Source organism: Gadus macrocephalus, chromosome 6, assembly GCF_031168955.1.
Source record: "Gadus macrocephalus chromosome 6, ASM3116895v1".
In the NCBI taxonomy this organism is placed as follows: domain Eukaryota; kingdom Metazoa; phylum Chordata; class Actinopteri; order Gadiformes; family Gadidae; genus Gadus; species Gadus macrocephalus.
The window spans coordinates 25,797,466-25,814,344 of record NC_082387.1 but is presented as its reverse complement, the minus strand read 5'-3'; the positions used below and the strand labels follow the sequence as shown (position 1 = coordinate 25,814,344).

General features: G+C 44.9%; 1 protein-coding gene across 1 annotated transcript; it reads right to left on the bottom strand.

Moving 5' to 3' along the window:
• Window positions 1-9,547: 9,547 nt before the first annotated feature.
• On the bottom strand, window positions 9,548-15,125 carry LOC132458894 (B-cell receptor CD22-like). Its single transcript, XM_060053278.1, has 7 exons — window positions 14,971-15,125; window positions 12,782-13,132; window positions 12,006-12,272; window positions 11,310-11,427; window positions 10,694-10,736; window positions 10,490-10,572; window positions 9,548-9,896 (listed from the first exon to the last, which is right to left on the bottom strand). The coding sequence occupies exons 1-7, from the start codon at window positions 15,023-15,025 to the stop codon at window positions 9,845-9,847; spliced, it is 969 nt and encodes a 322-aa protein (XP_059909261.1). The 5' UTR covers window positions 15,026-15,125; the 3' UTR covers window positions 9,548-9,844.
• Between the last annotated feature and the right edge of the window lie 1,754 nt (window positions 15,126-16,879).

Below are 16,879 nucleotides of genomic sequence, written 5' to 3'. Positions count from 1 at the left end.
TATGTTTGGATAAGGTTTAACGGGCGTTGAGAAAAATCGGTTGAAACCTGTGTTTGACTGTGGTTGTACTGTCGGCTCCCAGTGTCCACCAGCAGCATCCTAGCAGGCAGTACTAAAGTAGGTCAAATGAATACAGTGCTTCCCACCCGTCAACCAGTGCCTGCTGACACAAGGGCGGACCCATCACTGGATCCAGGGTGGGATGAAGTCCTGTTGGTTACCTTACTGACGGCCCAGTGTGTGGTCGCCTGGTCAGAGGACTGGACCTGGTCCACACCGGACCCTGTCGCAGTCCAACACACCAGACCCTTCCATGAGGCAGACTGATCAGGTTGTTCATGGAGGAAGTGGTGTGTGTCAGAGTGTGTGCGTGCCAATGTGTGCCTGTGTGTGTGTATGTGTGTGTGTATGTATGTGTGCCTGTGTGTGTGTGTGTGTGTGTGTGTGTGTGTGTGTGTGTGTGTGTGTGTGTGTGTGTGTGTGTGTGTGTGTGTGTGTGTGTGTGTGTGCGTGCGTGTGTGTGTCTGTTCATGCGAGTGTGTGCCTGTGTATGTGTGTGTGTGTGTGTGCGTGTGTGTGTGCGTGTGTGCCTGTGCCTGTTTGTGTGTGTGTGTGTGTTTGCGTGTGTGTGTGTGCCTGTGCCTGTTTATGTGCGTGCGTGCCTGTGTGAGTGTGTGTGAGTATGTGTGTCCAGGTTCATATCCTCTAAATGCCAGCCGACAGACTGGGTCTTCGGGAAACCAGGATAAACGCATGCCTTCCCCAATACCGTCGCTATGGAAACCGCCTCCCGACAAGGAGGGGGGAGGGGGAGGGGGACCGATGAGAAAACAAATTTGACGTGTCGTTGAATGGAAACGAGCGTCTTCACCGGTGAAATACACCGCTGCCTCTGATTGGTCGCGACAAAGAAAGCGAGGTCGTTACTCTTCCTCCCGCTTCTCAGAACACACGCTGACAATGTGTGAGCTGCATCGACAACCGTCCAGAGAGAGGAGTAAAGGTCACACACACACACACACACACACACACACACACACACACACACGGCGGGGGCGTCAGTTGAGGGGGTTGAGGAGGAGGCGATAGTGGAGCTGGTAGAGGAGGTGGTGGTGGTGGAGGTGGAGGTGCTGGAGGTGACAGTGGAGGTGGTGGAGGAGGGGGTTGGTGGAGCTGGTAGAGGAGGAGCTGGTGGTGGTAGTAGAGGAGGTGCTGGAGGAGGGGTTGGTGGAGGTGGTGGAGGAGGGGTTGGTGGAGCTGGTAGAGGAGGAGGTGGTGGTGGTAGTGGAGGTGGTGGTGGAGGTGGTGTTTGTGGAGGTGGTGCACACACACACAGCGATCAGGACAGGACTGAAGTATCGTCAGTGATGGGTTTGTTTAATAGCGGAGGTCAAGCTGAGACCAGACTCCATCCTGCAGGTGGTAACGTTGACCCATAGCGGGTAGAGCTGTACCGTAGGGGGGGACCTTTCACCGCTCAGTACCCTGAACATACGGAGACGAGCCCATCTGGACGCGGACCGAACCAAAACTCTCTCCATCTGATTGGTTAAACCACGATCTCCAGCGGCGTGTCTCCAGCTCTCGTAGGCTCATATTCACGAAGCAGTGTTTAATACGACCGGGCTCTTTCAACGTAGCCCACACGACGAGCTCCACTCTGCCGTTTCTCACGCTCCGACTGGAGCAGCCACGCGGTGGAAAAACCAGTCCCGCAGCAGACGGGAACACGACATGACAACCAACACTCATTTGATCAGAACAACAACAAGCTCTGTGTGGCGTCCCAAACCCAACCCGAACCACAACAAGCTCTGTGTGGCGTCCCAAACCCAATCCGAAGCACAACAAGCTCTGTGTGGCGTCCCAAACCCAATCCCAAGCACTCCTTCCCCGCCTGAGGAGAGAGAGGGCCGGCGGCGGCTGGCCGGAGAACGCAGACGCCAGCTCCTCCGTACGATCATGTTGCTCGCGTTCAGGTGGAAGTGGCGCTGGAAGGACTGCCACGGGACGGTTCCGCGGAGGCAGTAATAGCGTTACGGGGAGAGTGTGCTGTCTCAGTGTCTCCTCTGGCTTTCCTCAGCAGCGGTTGGACAAAGCTTTAGGTTTCATTAAGGAGCTTGGATTTCGCAGCCTTGGAGCTTCATCACAGGAGGGGTGGGGGGGGGGGGGAGGGAATAAAAGAGAGAGGGTGGGGGAAGAGAGAGGGGAGATGGGGAGTATGGAAACAGAGGAGGAGAGGGTGGAGGAGGAGAGAGGGGAGGACGGGAACAGAGGAGGAGAGTGAGGAGGAGAGAGGGGAGAGATGAGAAAGGGGTGGGGGAATGAGGGAGAGGAAGAGGAAGAGGAGAGAAAATAACAGAAGAATGGAAAGTCTAGGGGAAAAGTGAGGACCGCTGAGCAGATGAAAACAGAGGGGAGCAGATAATGGAAAGGCAGGAGGAAAAGAGAGGGGAGAACGACTGAACGTGTGTGCGTGTGCGTGTGTGTGTGTGTGTGTGTGTGCGTTTGTGTGTTAGAGGGATTTGTCAGAGCGAGAGAAAGACAGAGAGAGAAGGAAGGGGAATGAGGATGAAATACAGAGACAGAATGAAGAGCAAGAACAAACGGAGAGATACTGTATACGGTAAAGAGAGTGGTAAGAGTTAGAGAGTGGAGACAGAGAGGGAAACAGAGTGAGAGAGGAAAGACCGGAATCTGGTCTGAGAGAGGGAAGACCAAGAGAATGATACTGAGTGTGAGAGAGTGCTACATGGTGAGAGGAGAGTGAGGAGTGATGCTGTGTGAGCGAGGGAAGACAGAGTGATGTGGAGAGAGAGTAGGGCTGCTCGATTATGGAGAAAATCACAATCACGATTATTTTGGTCAATATTGAAATCACGGTTATTCAAACGAGTATTTTTTGAGTTTGAAAACATGATGTATTTATTCAGCATGTCTCTCTCAACAACACTTTGTACCTGAGAACTTTGAAATTTCGCCTTAAAAAATCCACAGAATGGTCCAAAAGAAAATGTTCAAATCTAAAATAATAGAATATATGTATTCACCTGATCTATCTTTTTGTAAAATATTTTTTAAAAAAATAGATTGACGCTGTAAGATTGACGCTGTAATCGAATTCGAGATCGAAATTCGATTAATTGCCCAGCCCTAAGTGAGAGAGTTAGATTGGGAGGAGGGGAAGCAGATTCTCGGGTCATTATGTCTGCTCTGCTCCTGGGTGTCACCGATGTCACCACCACCCACGGAGGCAGCTTCATCACACCACCCTAATCTCCCTCCGGCGTCTTCCTCACATAGCCCTGACACCGTCCACACCCCGAGCCTGGAGCTCCGCCCGGGGCTCTGTTAGGCTCCAGTCGGGGGTAAAACTAGACTTTCACCCGACTTCTGCCCCCATGGAGAACCGCCACTGTTGAGTAGCAGAGGTGTCTATCCTCCTGATGGTAGGGATGGTGTTTGGGTCCTTGGTCGTTGGATCACAAAGGACAGAGTGCCGCCAACAAAACGTCCCATGATGCATTCTGATGCATAAGCCCTATGAGGTTGGAGATGGATACGTTTAGGGAAGGGCTAGCTGGTTGTTTGTGGTCAGTGCGTAGCGGTCGGTTGAGCCACGCTGAGCAAAAGGTAGACAGCCGAGACTGGTTCACAGGTGGGATAGTGTTGAAAGCTGGTACAGGTACACAGGTAGACTAGTGTAGAAAGATGGGACAGGTACACAGGTAGACTCGTGTAGAATGCTGAGCTAGCATATGTGAGACATGACATGATGGTGAAGGATGTAAGGATGCTGTCTAACCACACACTAACAGCAGGGAAAGTCCCACAATGCCAATCTCTTTGGATGCCAATCTCTTTGGCTGTTTACTCAGCAGCTTAGTTAACTGGTCCTTAACTCTGTGTGTGTGTGTGTGTGTGTGTGTGTGTGTGTGTGTGTGTGTGTGTGTGTGTGTGTGTGTGTGTGTGTGTGTACCTGGGTTTCCCAGATCAAGCGGACCAGGGAGCAGTTCAACACACGCCCAATCAGACACTTGCTACAGGCTATCGTGTAGATAGTTGTAGTTCACATTAATGCCACTAGTCACTCAGATAGTCTGAAGTGTTCCAAAACACACGGACAAGACGGGACCCAAAATAGCGATCACTCCCATGGAAAGTCAAACCTGAAGGTTATACACTTTCAGCCAATCAGAAGAGCCACTGATGTTCACCTAAGATGGTGCGTTCTGGTTTAAATTCCCATCCCAACATTCCCAGAATGAACCACCATGTGAGCATCTCTGACCGATCCCAGTGCACACAGAGGGACCAATCAATACCTTGCCACACACCTGTGAGAGTGTTGATTGATAGCCTGATCAAACAGGGTACACACGTTTCTCAGAACTCGGTTTGTGTGGGGGATAAAACCGTATCCGATCCTTCTCCATACCACGTTGTGGTTTAAACCAGAAGGCTGCGTAAAACACAACCAAGCAAAGCAAGGGATTGTCTGACAATCAACACCCTGCTCTCATTTGGAGAGACTGCCATCTAGTGGCAGCAGATAGGACCAACCACTGTATTTAATTGCAAAACTATACTATACATTTTTACTACATCCATAATGAAACTGAAAACGTTGGTCAATGTGAAACCTTCCTCTGAGTGTGATACTATAATCATTAATGCAGGGCTCCACCCCAAGCAAATCTGCTCACGAAAGAGACTAAAAAACAGAGCTGTGTTAAATCAAAAGCACTCTGACCACACACAAAAAAACAAAACGAAATACAATGACTGCAATAGTAACAGAAATATTGTGATTAGATGTTTTATTCATTTCTCATTCTGTTTCAGAGATGAACTGATCCGTTCATCAACCCGGACGCACGTGTTCCTGTCCAACAACGTTTCTTTGTCTCCCGAACTTGGAAGCCTCATGAGTACAGCGCCGCTTTGAGAGAATTGAGATTAGATCCATGATGAACACTACATTAATGACCTAGCCTACAGGGAACCAGGTGAACAGCACATACACATTCAAATGGACATTTACAGGGTTAGGTATAGGGCCCTTAGCAGACGTTTTTATCCAAAGTGACTTACGATAAGTACATTCGTCAGAAGAATCACCGTCGGCACGGTAAGGATGTTCATAGAACCAAGTGTCGAGCACTAACAATCCCTAGGTTAACCCATTCCCCGTGCACAACAACGCTAGGATAAGAGGCTACACGATGCTTAGTACCGTTTTTAAGTGCAAGGACGTGTAACATACAGAATACAAGTGTGCCAGAGGGGGTAGGGGGCAGGCTATGCAGAGTCCAGGTGAACTCTGAACAAGTGAGTACACAGGACGTAAAGGTGGTCATAAGATAGACGGATAAGAACTTTAGGATTGATTGACTTCACCAACTAGCTACTCACAGTGGTTCTCCATCCCCGGCCCTTCTGTCCGTCACCAGGTAGACGCACCCAAAGCTGCCTCGCCCCAGACGCTGCATCACCCCGTATCGCTTAGCAACCAACCGGTCAGGGCCCGCCGCCTGGCTCAACCAATCCGCTTCCAGCTCCTGGAACCTGGGCATTCCTGTGGGAACATGTCGTCGCTCTCGTCAGACCAACACCCACCGGACTCAGGAACACATCCTCTGCCCCCGGGGAACATGTCCGGGAAGGCTGGGTCTATAGGGCCTTGGAATGAGCAGCGTTTGACGTGTGTGTGTGCGTGTGCGTGTGCGTGTGCGTGTGTGTGTCCGTCCGTCTGTGTATGATTGTCTTTGTGTCTCTGTGTGTGTGTGTGTCTCTCTCTGTCTGTGTGTCTCTCTGTGTATGTGTGTGTGTGTCTGTCTGTGTGTGTGTGTGTGCGTGCGTGTGAACATATCAGTTAGCTAGTTGCTGCCTGTTGTGACTTTCAAACATACTTTGCTGTTTCTTCAATCAGGATAACCCCATCATACTTATCCAGTCATTGTTTACCAAGCAAGTAACGACTTTAAATGATTGAGAGACACAGTGTGGTGGTGTTCCAGGTGATTCTATCGAAGTTCCCATGTTTACACTGCCAAATAGCACACAATAAAACATGTACATTATTCACGTTCATTATTTTTCAGTTTGTGCCGGTGAAGGGGGTAGAAGTATCTTGGAGGGGGACCGGGTACACTCGTGGATAGTTTGAGAAACACTACTTTAGGCTATTTTGACCCACAATGCTCTGCAGCAGAGCAGAGCATTGTGGCTCCTGGAACCAGGAGCCTCGGAGGCGGGACTTATTCTTCAGGTCTATTGCATGAAAGTACTTTATAAGGATAGCTGCAGTACGAAGTACAATTAAAGGCAAGCGATTCGGAGAGCAGCCCTAATTAATGATTAGATGGGAATGAACCACACTGTGGGGCGCAGGTGGACCAGTCACACACACTCTCTCTCTCTCTCTCTCTCTCTCTCTCTCTCTCTCTCTCTCTCTCTCTCTCTCTCTCTCTCTCTCTCTCTCTCTCTCTCTCTCTCTCTCTCTCTCTCTCTCTCTCTCTCTCTCTCTTCAATTCAATTCAATTCAAAAAAGCTTTATTGGCATGAGAAATATACATCTGCATTGCCAAAGCAGGTGGACAATAGAAAAAGTATAAAACGAAAAAATACATAAACATATCAGATATTATACTGTAGCACTGTAAAAAGAAAAACGTGGGCTATTATAAAAATATCCCACATATTATAAATTCCATAACTCACTCACTCACTCACCTTCCTCCAACTGTGTTCTGTTCACAGAGGGTTGTTTGTTCCGATATCCTCGGACACCAAAACGCGGCCCGTCTTCCGTGTTTGTCTTGTATCCATGGATACCAGACTCGTTGCGTCAGATCGGTTAGTGCCCGCGAACACGTGGGGAGAAATGTCATGTGTGTTCAGGTGTCTACCAGCAACAGTTGGTGCAGGTGGCTACCTGTTCTATCCATAGACATCATATGGTTCTATCAGCATCATGTATCGAGCGCAGCAGGGACCGCCCCCTTTTTGGACGGCTCTGGTTCCGTAAGTACCGCCCCCCTTTTGAGCGGCTCCGCTTCCGGAAGTACAACCCCTTTTCATCCATTCATTTTCACAATAGAGTGGCGAAGTCACGCCCCTTCCGGTAGGGCTCATGGGACCTATGAGATCGAAAAATATGAATGGGTGTCAATGGAGAGAAAATAATTATTTTCTGGTCCCAGTCTTTATATGCCCTGGATTACACATATGTTGTTTGTGGATTTAAATGATAATTTTTCATGCAAAGAAAACTAAAAATGTTCGTGAAGAAGTTTGATAATTTTAGGTTTTATGTGAGGCCGCTTTGTGAACTACAGCTCTTCGCTGCTCTCGACGCATATGATATACGTCACCACACCCGCCCTTGGAACTCGGCACAGAGATGGCGATCTCTCTGCCCCACTTCACCGCTTTTTCCAAGGGGAGGATAAAAGCATCGAAAGAGGTGAAAACCATTATAAGTCGGGGCACGTGCAGAGTTTCAGTTATGCCGATGGGAAGATTGTCGGTCTTCTCCACGCCAGTCGCAGGGAGCGTGACGTCACATACGAGCCGTGTAGTCTTTCTCGTTGTGTTTTCTCTACAGCCTTTATCTGAACAATTGCACAATAAACGGTCGAACTCTTTGCATGAAAAATTATCCTTTAAATCCACAAACAACATATGTGTAATCCAGGGCATATAAAGACTGGGACCAGAAAATAATTATTTTCTCTCCATTGACACCCATTCATATTTTTCGATCTCATAGGTCCCATGAGCCCTACCGGAAGGGGCGTGACTTCGCCACTCTATTGAATTAGGCCTATCAGAAAATCATTACATAACGAGTTTTAAGCCTTTAACCAACCCAAAGATCCCACAAATTAGTCGTCAACATTAACTTTTAACTCAGAGGTAAGGTAGATAATATTTGGAAAACAGAAAGGGAAAAGGTTAAAGACTGTAGCCAACATTATTGTGTGAACGAGTGAAGGAACTTTTGTCATTATGGTAGTAGTTATATTGTTAGAACAAGTTTTATATATATTTATATTTATATGTATAAACACACACGCGCGCGCGTGCGTGCGTGCGTGTGTGTGTGTGCTTCTACAGGAGCACATACCATCGTAGTATGTCATCTACTTTGGTGTACCTTTGATTGTATCTGACCAATTTAGGAAACAACATTTCGAAAAAAATGTGTTTAGATAGTGGGTTTTTAAAAGAATATTATTTGACAACATGTTTTAAAATATAATGTTGTTTATTAATAGTGATATTTACCACAGCTGTATCCAAATGAAAACACACATATGCTGAGAATAAGGTAATAATTAAACTATTATAGTTTAATAGCCTACTTAAAAGGTCTACTACAGTTCCCAAAAAGCTTGTTCTATGTCTAAATTGGGTTATTCATACCTATAATACCTGTATTTGTATACAGACGCTTCACCAAATGACTTTTGTTCAATTCTATCTGACTTCTGCTATCTTAATAATAGTATTGTAGAAGAGAGGACTTTATCAGACATGGCAGAAGACAAAGTTCCTGCTGAGTTTCCGTGAATTATACTTCCCCCTTCTTATATTAGCTCCACAGTGGTGAGGGTGATTATCTGCCCCCCATTCACTTTATCAGTATTTAAAATTGCTTCACTTTAAAACAGGAACCTCCGATGATAAGAACATGACAGATCTTATTGCAAGCCTACATGACTCCGCCAGTCACTGACCCAATCCACCACTGAAATCCTAGTTCACTCATTTGTCACATCACGCATAGACTACTGCAACGCCCTCCTCACCGGACTCCCCACCAAACTCATCAACAGACTGCAGATCATTCAGAACTCAGCCGCCCGGATCATCACCCGCACCAAATCATCTGACCACATCACCCCTGTCCTCATCCAACTTCACTGGCTCCCAGTACACTACCGTATCCAATACAAAACCCTACTCCTCACCTACAAAGCTCTCCACAACCTAGCCCCCAGTTACCTCTGCGACCTCCTCCAAGAATACACTCCCTCCCGCTCCCTCCGCTCAACCTCTGCTGGACTACTATGTATCCCCACATCACGACTCACTACAATGGGTGCCCGGTCATTCAGCTGTTCAGCACCCAGGCTCTGGAACTCCCTCCCCCCACACATAAAACAGTCAGACACCATTACAACCTTCAAGTCACAACTCAAAACTCACCTGTTCAAACTCGCACACAACGTCTAACTGATGACTGTTTTGATTGTTTGTTTGTTTTGTTTTGTCTTGTTTTTGTTTTATTTTGTTTTATTTTTTAATTGATTATGTTTATTTATTTATTTTTTCCACAATGTCTTGTTTTTTAAACGATTTATGATGACTATATGCTCTGTAAGGTGACCTTGGGTGTCTTGAAAGGCGCCTCTAAATTAAATGTATTATTATTTATTATTATGACCCACAGACTGTAAAGATATGATTGCATAAATACTGTAAGCTAGCAGAAGAAGAACAGGCTCATGATTGACTAAGCGGCCATTCCATCAGGAAACTAAGTTGGGAAGTTTTTTTTTGAAACGTAGCCTAGTCATCAGGAGCAGAATGGAGAAGAACCAGTCTTTACAAACCTCACCGTTATTCAGACAACCTTGAGTATATTCAGAATAAACAACAAGATACAATAAACAGAAAACTCAAATGCATAAAATTATGAAACACTGAAATCTTCAGAAATGTTACAATCAGAAATAGGAACTGAAAAAGAACATGACTCATCCATGATGACGTCAGTGTTCCCTTATCTCGGTCATCACTGGAGGAGGAAGAGAAGTCGCTGCTTGAGTTTGGTTCAGCGAACGACCTCGCTGTAGACGATCTCATGTTCCGGTCCAGGGGCTGACCTGTCACCCAGAAGCAGACCAGCAAACCTCAGATTCCCTTCATCATTGCTTTTTTATTTTTTTTGCTGTAAAATCAGATTATGTCTGCTTTGATCTCAATATAGTCATCTATGCCATTATGTCAGTTACTCTAATCATAAATTATTTTGTAAAACAGATTTAAAACACTACGTTTTGGCGAGTCTACGTGTGTTTGTGTGCGTGTGTATGTGTGTGCGTGTTGATGTAAATTCTCCTAGTGTTCAAACTTGAGCTAAAACAGGGTGTTTAAAAACACTTCACTACCCACACGCTAAATGCTCTTTGGCAGATTTGATACAACCAAGTTATTATTTTAAATGCTATTGTACCGGAGGTAAAGCCAGGGGAGACGATGGTTTGATCGCCCGGACCGTTATCGTCCGTTATGCTTTAGAATCGTTTCATTAGGAACGTTTAAATGGAGTAAGTGTTGGCACTGGTTTCATCAATGAACAAGTACTGATCTGTTTCACTGATAAAAGGATAACATCTCGTAATTATATTGATGAATAATTACATCGCTACAGTCTTCTTCATCATCAGAAGGTTACATCGTAACAGGAGACGGTTACCTTGAGGAGCTTGGTTTGAAGTGGACGGTTGCATAGTTGACTTCCTCTGAATCTCCCACCGCTTCCTGTTTACAGTCCACCTCCTAGACAGACAGACAGGTGGTCAGACAGACACACTCACACAAACATGTGGGTCCATCCATTAACCCATCCACACACACGCACACACACACTTTCAGTTGAAAGTTGACAGGAATTACTCACCTGTTTTTGAATCACCTCTGATGCCTTCTTTTGTGCATGTCTCCTAAAAATAAAAAAAGACATGTCCAATAATTAGAATAAGGGCATTAAGCAGACGCTTTTATCCAAAGCGACTTACATCGGTTAATATACACATTGACACGGCGACGGCAGAGTCAACTATGCAAGGCAACAGCCAGCTCGTCAGGAGCAGTTAGAGTTAACAGACCAACACTCAGTTAGGAGGATCGAACTAGCAACCTTACGGTCAAAGGACAACTGCTCTACCTCCTGAGCTAAGCAGACCCCAATAAATCAATAGTCCAATAATACAATATTCTATGGATTACTATTAGTTTGGTAACAATGCCTTTCAACCATTATCATCTTCATTATCAGCATCAAGATTAAAGTGGACATTTCGAAGACTTCTGCTCCGTTCTCTTCTCTGGCAATCCCTATGATGATAAGTGGTAATGCCATCTCTCGCGGTGAGTTCCAAACTGATCTCCGTTCTGTCCCCCAAGTTGAACTGACATTTATATCAACGCAAATCTTAGAGATAAATAGTATCATCTTTCCAAAAATATCATCTTACAATGATGTTTTGACCTCTTCTCAGATTTGATTGAAGTACCTTTTAGCAAAGACAACCCCAGCCAGGAGGAGAAGGAACACAGCCAGCAGCACCAACACCACCGACACTGACAGGAGCCAGACACTGCCAGACTGGTTACTGCCAGACTCAGGTTTTCCTGTAAAAGAACGCATTTATGTCAGATACAATGAGATTGGTTTATATCACCGTGTTATTACCATTAAGATTACATTACATTATATAATGTGTTAGACACAGCTTGATTAGATTAGACAACATCATTTCAGAAACAATTAGATTATCTTTAAAATAACTTTATTTTAGATACAATTAGATTCAATTAGATAATGTCAGACAATAATAGACTTTATTAGATTAGATAATGTCAGACTATAAGAAATTATATTAGATTATATAATGTCGGACTATAATAGACTATATAAAATAAGATAATGTCAGACTATGATAGACCAGATTAGATTAGATAACGTCAGACTATAATAGACCATATTAGATTAGATAATGTCAGAATTTAATAGACTATTTTTGATTGGGTAATGTCAGACTATTATAGACAATATTAGATAATGTTAGACTATAATAGACTATATTAGATTAGATAATGTCAGACTATAATATACGTTATTAGATTAGATTAAATTAGACTATCATACACTATGTTACATTAGATTAGAGACCACCCTCATGTGCATTAGTGAACACAGAGGGGCTCACCTTCATCTACCAACACCAATAGACTCCAAGGCGCAGAGGTCTTCTGCCCACTGGAGTCCAGAGAGCAGGTGTAATTCCCTGTGTTGTCATTGGTCAGAGAGCTGAGGTGGAGGGCGGGGCCTGTCTCTGATAGGTTGTGGCCGTTTCTGTACCAGTGGACGTCCAATTGGTGGAAGGAGCAGGCTGAGGTACAGGTGAGTGTGACCTGACCGCCCTCTTTCACCACATGGTCAGTGACGGAGCTTCTGACCTTCACATCCTCTCCGTCTGTTGAAGACACAGTGAGACAGACGTTCTTTACAACTGGACAGCTTGACAGCATTTCCCCCGAAGATGAAGTTGTCATCACTTACAATTGACTAGTTACAACGTCAGTTTGTAGATACAAGGAATCATAAAATCTGTTGTGTGTGCCAACTTCCCTGGCTATTCCTGATCAAGCTCTTTGTGATCGAGTCCCTTTGATCCAAAGCGTCTTCCAGGACATCCAGAAACATCTCATGAGGAGCAGGTGGGTGCGGACATCTTGCTCAAGGTTGACTACAGGAAGCTACTAATCCCTCCCCAATGAGAACCAAGTCTAGTCTCTTCCTATAGTCCTATAATAATGGGACAGTAGTAGAGGTAACCCCGACCCTAGTAACAGTACTAGATGTAAAACTAACTAGTAACAGTACTAGATGTAAAACTAACTAGTAACAGTACTAGATGTAAAACTAACTAGTAACAGTACTAGATGTAAACTAACTAGTAACAGCACTAGAAGTAACACTTACCAGTGACGTTGACTCTGACTCCTTTCTGTCCGGTCCACCCTCCGCCGTTGGTCCTGAAGCGGAAGCGGTACGTTGCAGCGTCCTGTTTCTCCGTCTTGATGATCTTTAAGGTGCAGTTCCCGACGAGGTCCCCCAGGTACCGGAACCTGCTGTCGGCCCGGAGGTTGCTGCTGTTGTACACGTTGGGCGTGGTGAGGTGGCAGATCGGGTGATTGGGGCACCAGACCACCCGCTCCACCCGGAGCCCCGCGGGGAGGGTGAAGCTGCAGGGGATGGTGGCGGTGGAGCCCTCCACCACGCAGAAGGAGTCAGGGTACTCCACGTGCCAGTCAGGGTCCGCCCCCAGCGGCCCTGGAGGAAGCAGACAGTCGGGGTCACAACAGGGAGCCCGGTTCTAAGGGAGGGTCTCACATGAGGTCAGGCACCGAGCATGATTAGTAACCCCTCACACATGAGGGGGTCATTGCCTCAGAGGGGAGGCGCTGTTCTGTCTGGTGCACCTTAGTATATCCGTCTGTTTCCTAGCCAGCAGAACAAAGTTTACACACTAAATAAAACAATGCAGGGCAGCACAGCTTTCACACTTACCGTCGTCATGGCAATAAGGGCTCTTTGGTTTGTTGTAAAAGCAGGCTAATTCAGTTATCTTTAAATTAGTAAATGACTGAAGTGCTCTATTTAGGGGATAAATCCTCATCTGAGTTTGTGTAAATTAACCTTTACTTAGAACTCGTAGCAACGTGATGTGTGCATTGTGTACATTAATGTTCCTCATCAGCGTCCCGCTCCTGTCACAGGAATCTAGAATCAATACGTTCGGGGGCGTTCAGAATATTGTGTCCATGTCACATGTTCATGTTTTAAACACAGGATAGGTGCGTGCATGTTACAGAAGATGTAATAACGTCCATAGGTCGTAAACAAGCGCCTATGGATACAAATCATAACTGGGGGGAAGGGGTCTCTTAAAAAAGTAATTATGGTAATTTCTTAATCACCATATAGCCTACCCTTGACTATAGTCCCTAAAAACAACAAAACATCCTACACAATCACTGAATGAGGACTATGACAATAAAAGGCATATTTCTAACCAGAACTGTTTATATTGCATTTTCCACTGATGAGGGTCAGCCCTGCTTGGTCTACAGCGGTAGCCGCGTCCTTTTCAACCACGACCGCAACATCCTGGAAAGAACTTCCCTATTAACCCTAACCCTAACAAGCTAAATTGAATATACAATCACTGAACGAATATCATGAAAACAAAACACGCGTTTCTTTCTCAAAATTTGTTCAAAACCCAATTTAATGCCGGATCTATATCAAAATATTGTATTTTCCACTGAGAATATCTCTGCCATGTTGTTCGTTTTTGCGGACAGAAACTTCTCAATCACGTGACAGCAGCTTCTGCATTTGACATTATTTATTGAATCCTCCGGAGGTATTTAAATGTCGACCAATGGCTTGGTGGTATTTTAATAATATGACGCCTGCATATTCAAAATGGTTTGTTGATGTATCCCACATATCTAAAATAAAAATGTGATATCTGAAATGGGAAATTACATTTTCACTCGTCACAATCCTGTTACATGTGGAAATTTAATTGTGGATATCTCTAATTGATATACTAAAGGGATACAATTAGTGAAAACTAAATCACTACTAGTGACTGGTTAAATGTTGAAAGGTCTTACCATACAGGGTGTGACATTGAAATTGTATTGTGTTGGGTTTTATTGTGTTGTGTTCATATCATATAATTTCATATTTTATATAACATCATACAGCATAAAATATAAGATCTAATATTGCACACCATATTGTATCATATCATATAATATATCATGTCATAGATCAAAATCGAATTTCATACTTTATATATCAAGTCTTTTTCATTTATGTTGTTACTAGAGCTTTTTTGGTTTCTTAATGATGCATTAAGAAAACAATGCATCATTATCATTATTATTATTATTATTATTATTATTATTATTATTATTATTATTATTATTATTATTATTATCATAACATATGGAATGTTAACTGATTTAATCAAAGTGTTAGGGTTATGGTTGAGTTGAGGTCCCATTAGAGCTCTAGGTTGAGCCAATATGCCGGCTGGATCCAGTTTGTGTACGGACACGTTCCTGGTAGTAAACAGAAGAAGCATTACAGCTTACCAGCTAGCAGCAGGAGCACAGAGAGGGTCCATGGATTCATCTTCATCTGCTCCATAGCTTCCTCTCTGTGTCTGGTTGTTAACACCACTTGGACAGGGGGAGGGCTGATTGGCTGATTGTGAAAGGCTACAGGAAATGTCCTCACATGTAGCTTCCTCCTTTTAGATATTCCCTGCAATAGGCACTATACCCTCCATTCACAATGCTTTAAAGTCCATATATAGCTTCCCTTCTCCCTCTCTCATTGACATGGAATCCAATCGACAGTTCAGTTTATCTTGGCCCAGTAGAACGTCCCTATCGTCCCATTATCAATGTGTTTTATAGAAGTAGTCCCTTTGCTTTGGATTGATCTACAGCTTGGACCCGATCATGAGAAACGTAATTTGAAGTAGAGTTTGACATTCTATTATTCTATTGATCAACCGTATGTCTTGATTTAGATCCGGGAAAAACTTCATAAACAGGAGGATTCATCAAACTTAGAGACTAGAAGATAGGGATGCACGATGGGCCACGATGTACGCGGCCAACATCGGTCACAGGTGGAGTATCTCTGTTGTATATGGATTGTTAAGCCGTTATTAATCAACACGACAACTGAGCAAAATAGCCTGCAAATAAATGTCTTCATGATAGTTGTTTCTCTGTGACCCCGAGATATTACCTCTCAACAAAGTGTGTGAATTCAAAAGCTGATCTATAAACAAGATACTGTTGACGTTAGTTTGCGAGATGTTGTCTGAAGAAAGGGAACTATGAATGTTGGTGAGCTGCTGAGCTTATCTCCCACTATCTCTGCCCCACGCCTGAGTTCATGGGTTGGCCAATGGGCAGAGAGGGGCGGGACTTCTGGTGATGAGGATCAACAGTGACTCTGCTCAGTTATATTTATGCCTTGTGGTTTGTGTCTTCTTCAATCTTTTTTGTGTTTCCTCATTCTGTGACAGAAACAGAGTTAAGGCAGGCTGGGCAATTTGGAGCAACAAGACACAGGGATGCTACATTTTTAAATGATCCAATCAAAATAAAACATCCCTCCCTTCAGACTACTTCCTCAAACGAAGGGAGTAGCTCACTGCCTTTCGCAAAAGGTCAGACCCTTTGGGCAGACTCCAGTCATGCAGGATGAGTAGGGCCAAGCTCCTCCTAAAGATGGCCGACCCACTCCTCCTAAAGATGGCCGCCACAATGAGTAGGGTCTATCCAAGCCCCCAGGAGCAGTGCATACTTCCACAATCCACCAGTGCTCAGCCGCCAAGCCTGGTATTGCAGCTGTTTTAGCGGGCTGTGGACGGGTCCCTCGATTCATGGAGGTCCGGAAGTAGATACCTCCGCTCACTCCAATACAAGTGGGGAGCAGGAATGTGTCTCCGCAAAAAATGACTGGATATCAATCCAGTCATAATTATCTTTATAACCTCAAGCGTTTTATCAGCCGTTTTATGTTATTATTTATTGCTGGAGAAGGAGGGGTGGGCAGCTGAAAGGAGTCGTAGTGAAACAAATGTTGTTTCGGCCCGGCATTCGAGAGGGCCTAGTGCACGGCTCCGTTAACTTCTCGTGTCCGAGGTTTTTCCTTTTACTTAACATGAATGACGTTGATGGTTTTTTATCACGGCGATCTAGCCCATGGATCTTTGAAGAAAACCTAGATTTTTTTGTTGATTTTCCTAAAGACTACATCACCCGTTTACCTTATGCCGCGTTTCCACTGCAGGGTGCGGTACGCTTCGGTTCGCCTCAGTCCGGTAGGGAGGGGGCGGTATAGCCCGGCTCAGTTCAGAGGTCGCGTTTCCACCGCCGACAGTACCCTTTATGGTAGGCCGGATGTCGATCGCCGCGGCAGCTACGTAAACATTGTGACATCATAGCAGCGTGACACAGAGTAGCATGCTCAATAAAAACA

What these genes read in the sequence shown, in the direction of transcription:
- LOC132458894 (XM_060053278.1), bottom strand. Translation starts at nt 15,025, where the DNA reads ATGGAGCAGATGAAGATGAATCCATGGACCCTCTCTGTGCTCCTGCTG. An exon ending in AGTCAGAGTCAACGTCACTG is followed by an intron (nt 12,273 to 12,781) that starts GTAAGTGTTACT and finishes TGTCTTCAACAG; the next exon opens with ACGGAGAGGATGTGAAGGTC. An exon ending in TTCAAACCAAGCTCCTCAAG is followed by an intron (nt 9,897 to 10,489) that starts GTAACCGTCTCC and finishes TCTGGGTGACAG; the next exon opens with GTCAGCCCCTGGACCGGAAC.